Source organism: Orycteropus afer, unplaced genomic scaffold (genome assembly GCF_000298275.1).
Source record: "Orycteropus afer afer isolate SDZICR_OR568_19922 unplaced genomic scaffold, OryAfe1.0 scaffold00332, whole genome shotgun sequence".
Taxonomy (NCBI): Eukaryota; Metazoa; Chordata; class Mammalia; order Tubulidentata; family Orycteropodidae; genus Orycteropus; species Orycteropus afer.
In genome coordinates, this window is record NW_006921919.1 from 2,057,416 (window position 1) to 2,059,677 (window position 2,262).

General features: G+C 36.2%; 1 protein-coding gene across 1 annotated transcript in view; it reads right to left on the reverse strand.

Annotated features, from left to right (window-relative positions):
- The window catches only part of SEC24D (SEC24 homolog D, COPII coat complex component), a 132,695-nt gene that overhangs the window by 40,729 nt on the left and 89,704 nt on the right, over positions 1–2,262 (reverse strand). The window contains exons 11-12 of the mRNA XM_007952368.2: positions 1,357–1,548; positions 318–411 (exon numbers count right to left, since the gene is read on the reverse strand). Of these exons, the coding sequence (XP_007950559.1) occupies positions 318–411; positions 1,357–1,548 (286 nt within the window). The remainder of the gene's footprint in view (positions 1–317; positions 412–1,356; positions 1,549–2,262) is intronic.

The following is a 2,262-nucleotide window of genomic DNA, read 5'->3' on the forward strand; positions in this document are numbered from 1 at the left end:
AAGCCAAAGGGAGGAGCTAAACTGGAAACCCTGACAAAATCAGTTGCTCAGAGGCTAATAATACTGGAATGTAAATGCTGGGAGCAATTGGTGGTATTGGATTTTATCAAATGCCTTTTCTGCACTGATTGAGATGATCATATGGTTCTTTTCCTTTTTTTTTTTTTTTTTTTTTAATGGATAACAACTGTTCAATCTTTAATCAATCCCAGCGATGGTGCAGGACTTGGCAGCATTTCATTCTGTTGTGCATGAGGAGCAACCTACATGTTTAAATGAAGGCTGAATTTTCCTCATAGATGAACCTTACTTCTCACCTTCAGTGCTTCCATGCCAGCTTGGATGACAGGAGCAAAGACAGTCTCATTTTCATTAGAGTCTGCAAACATCTCTGGAATCTGGTCCAGTAAACTGTAAGACATTAGTGAGCAAAAGGTTTAAAATGTTTAGCATATTTCTAATAAACTTCAAGGAATAAATCACTGACATTTCAAGCCCAAACACATACATATTTATTTTACGGCCAACATCTATGGGTGAATTTCACAGGCCATTCCTAAGGCAAGGACCAATTGTCTGATATCCTGGCTTAGTTGACACCAATATTTATGATTTTGTTGGAACACTTGCAAAATCACACACTTTGGGATAGTTCTCTATCTCTATATTACTGACCTCTTAGACTATAAATCCTTGAAACAGTGGCTCTATCTTGAATTATAATAATCACCACTGAATAAACTGATCCACAGACAAGAATATCTTTCATAAGGTATCTTGCATTATCTTTCTAGAAGTGAAAAAAAAAAATGATTGATAGAGATTTGGGCAAGTATCAAAATCCTTCCTTTCAGATACTGTCCTATGTTAAAAAGAGACCAGGTGCTACTGAGTCAACTCCTACTCATGGCAACCCCATGTGTGTCAGGGTAGAACTACACTCCATAAGGTCTTCAGCTGCTGATTTTTTGGAAGCAGATCACCAGGGCTTTCTTCTGAGGCATCTGTGGGTGGATCAAACCTTAAACTTTTTGGTTAGCAGTTGAGCATCTTAACCATTTGTACCAGACCCCCACTGGGTTTGCAGGGCTGTAAATCTTCATGGAAGCAGACAATAGAGCAGGTGGTGGGTTCGAATCACCAACCCTTTGGTTAGCAGCCAAATGCCTAAACCACACTACACCACCAGAGCTCCTTAAAAGGGTACTTCCAAAAAGACACAGACCTAACAAAAGTAAGACAGTTTTAAAATCCCCAAACTATTGACAAAATAAAACAATGTATAACTGAATCAAACACACTGCAAATGAAAAGACACCTTATCTGTATTTAAATTATAAAACACTTAATATTTACTTGTGAATCACAGATTGCGATTCTTGATAGTTGACAAGGAAACCATCCAACAAAGGAACAAAGACCTCTCCAACATCTGTCACCACCATCATCTGAGGCTGGGCCAAATTGCTCTTCACATTAAAGAAATGGAGAACTTTGTTATATGTGATAAAGCCAACTCGAATCGCAGAGGTCTCTTCTTGCTCTTCCCTATGAAGGGGGAAATAAAGGGGTTTAGGTCCTTTGTAAACTTTAGAATGAAATTCAGTAAGTCTACCTTTAATAAAATATATGCAAATCATGTTTAAAGTTTTGGTCTTAACTTCTTTTATGAAACAAACTACTGACAGAACGAGGAGGAGAGGGATTAGTTTGTTATCACAAAAATAAGCAAGTTAATAAAGGAAAAAATTTCTTAAAATTCTAAATGAAAAATGATATAAATATTATGAAAACATTTGCTTATATATCTTTAATATATTTATTCTCAATCAATTGCAAATTGCAGGGGCTTATTATTATTTTTTTCCTGAACCAGCTAGGCTTAATTACATTTGTTATAAACAAAGCTCTCTCAGAAGTCACCAGAAGGTCAGAAGAACAAATGGAATATCTGAAGCAAAAGAAAGGCACACTCAGATTACTAACAGGACAGCTATTTTTATCAAGAAAGGACTTGCTCTGCCTGTGTAGTTATTTTCTTACACATCCTAAGAGAATCTCAATAGACCATAGGTTAGGCTTGAATAACTATATACCATAAAAAAGAAAAATAAATAGATGAAATGAATCAAATTTATTAATTGATGATATAATTCTTACTGTTGTTGTTGTTATGTGCCATTGAGTCAGAACTGACTCATAGCGACCCCTCCTTGGGTTTCTGAGGCAGTATCACTATGGAGGTAATGGTAGATTGCCCAA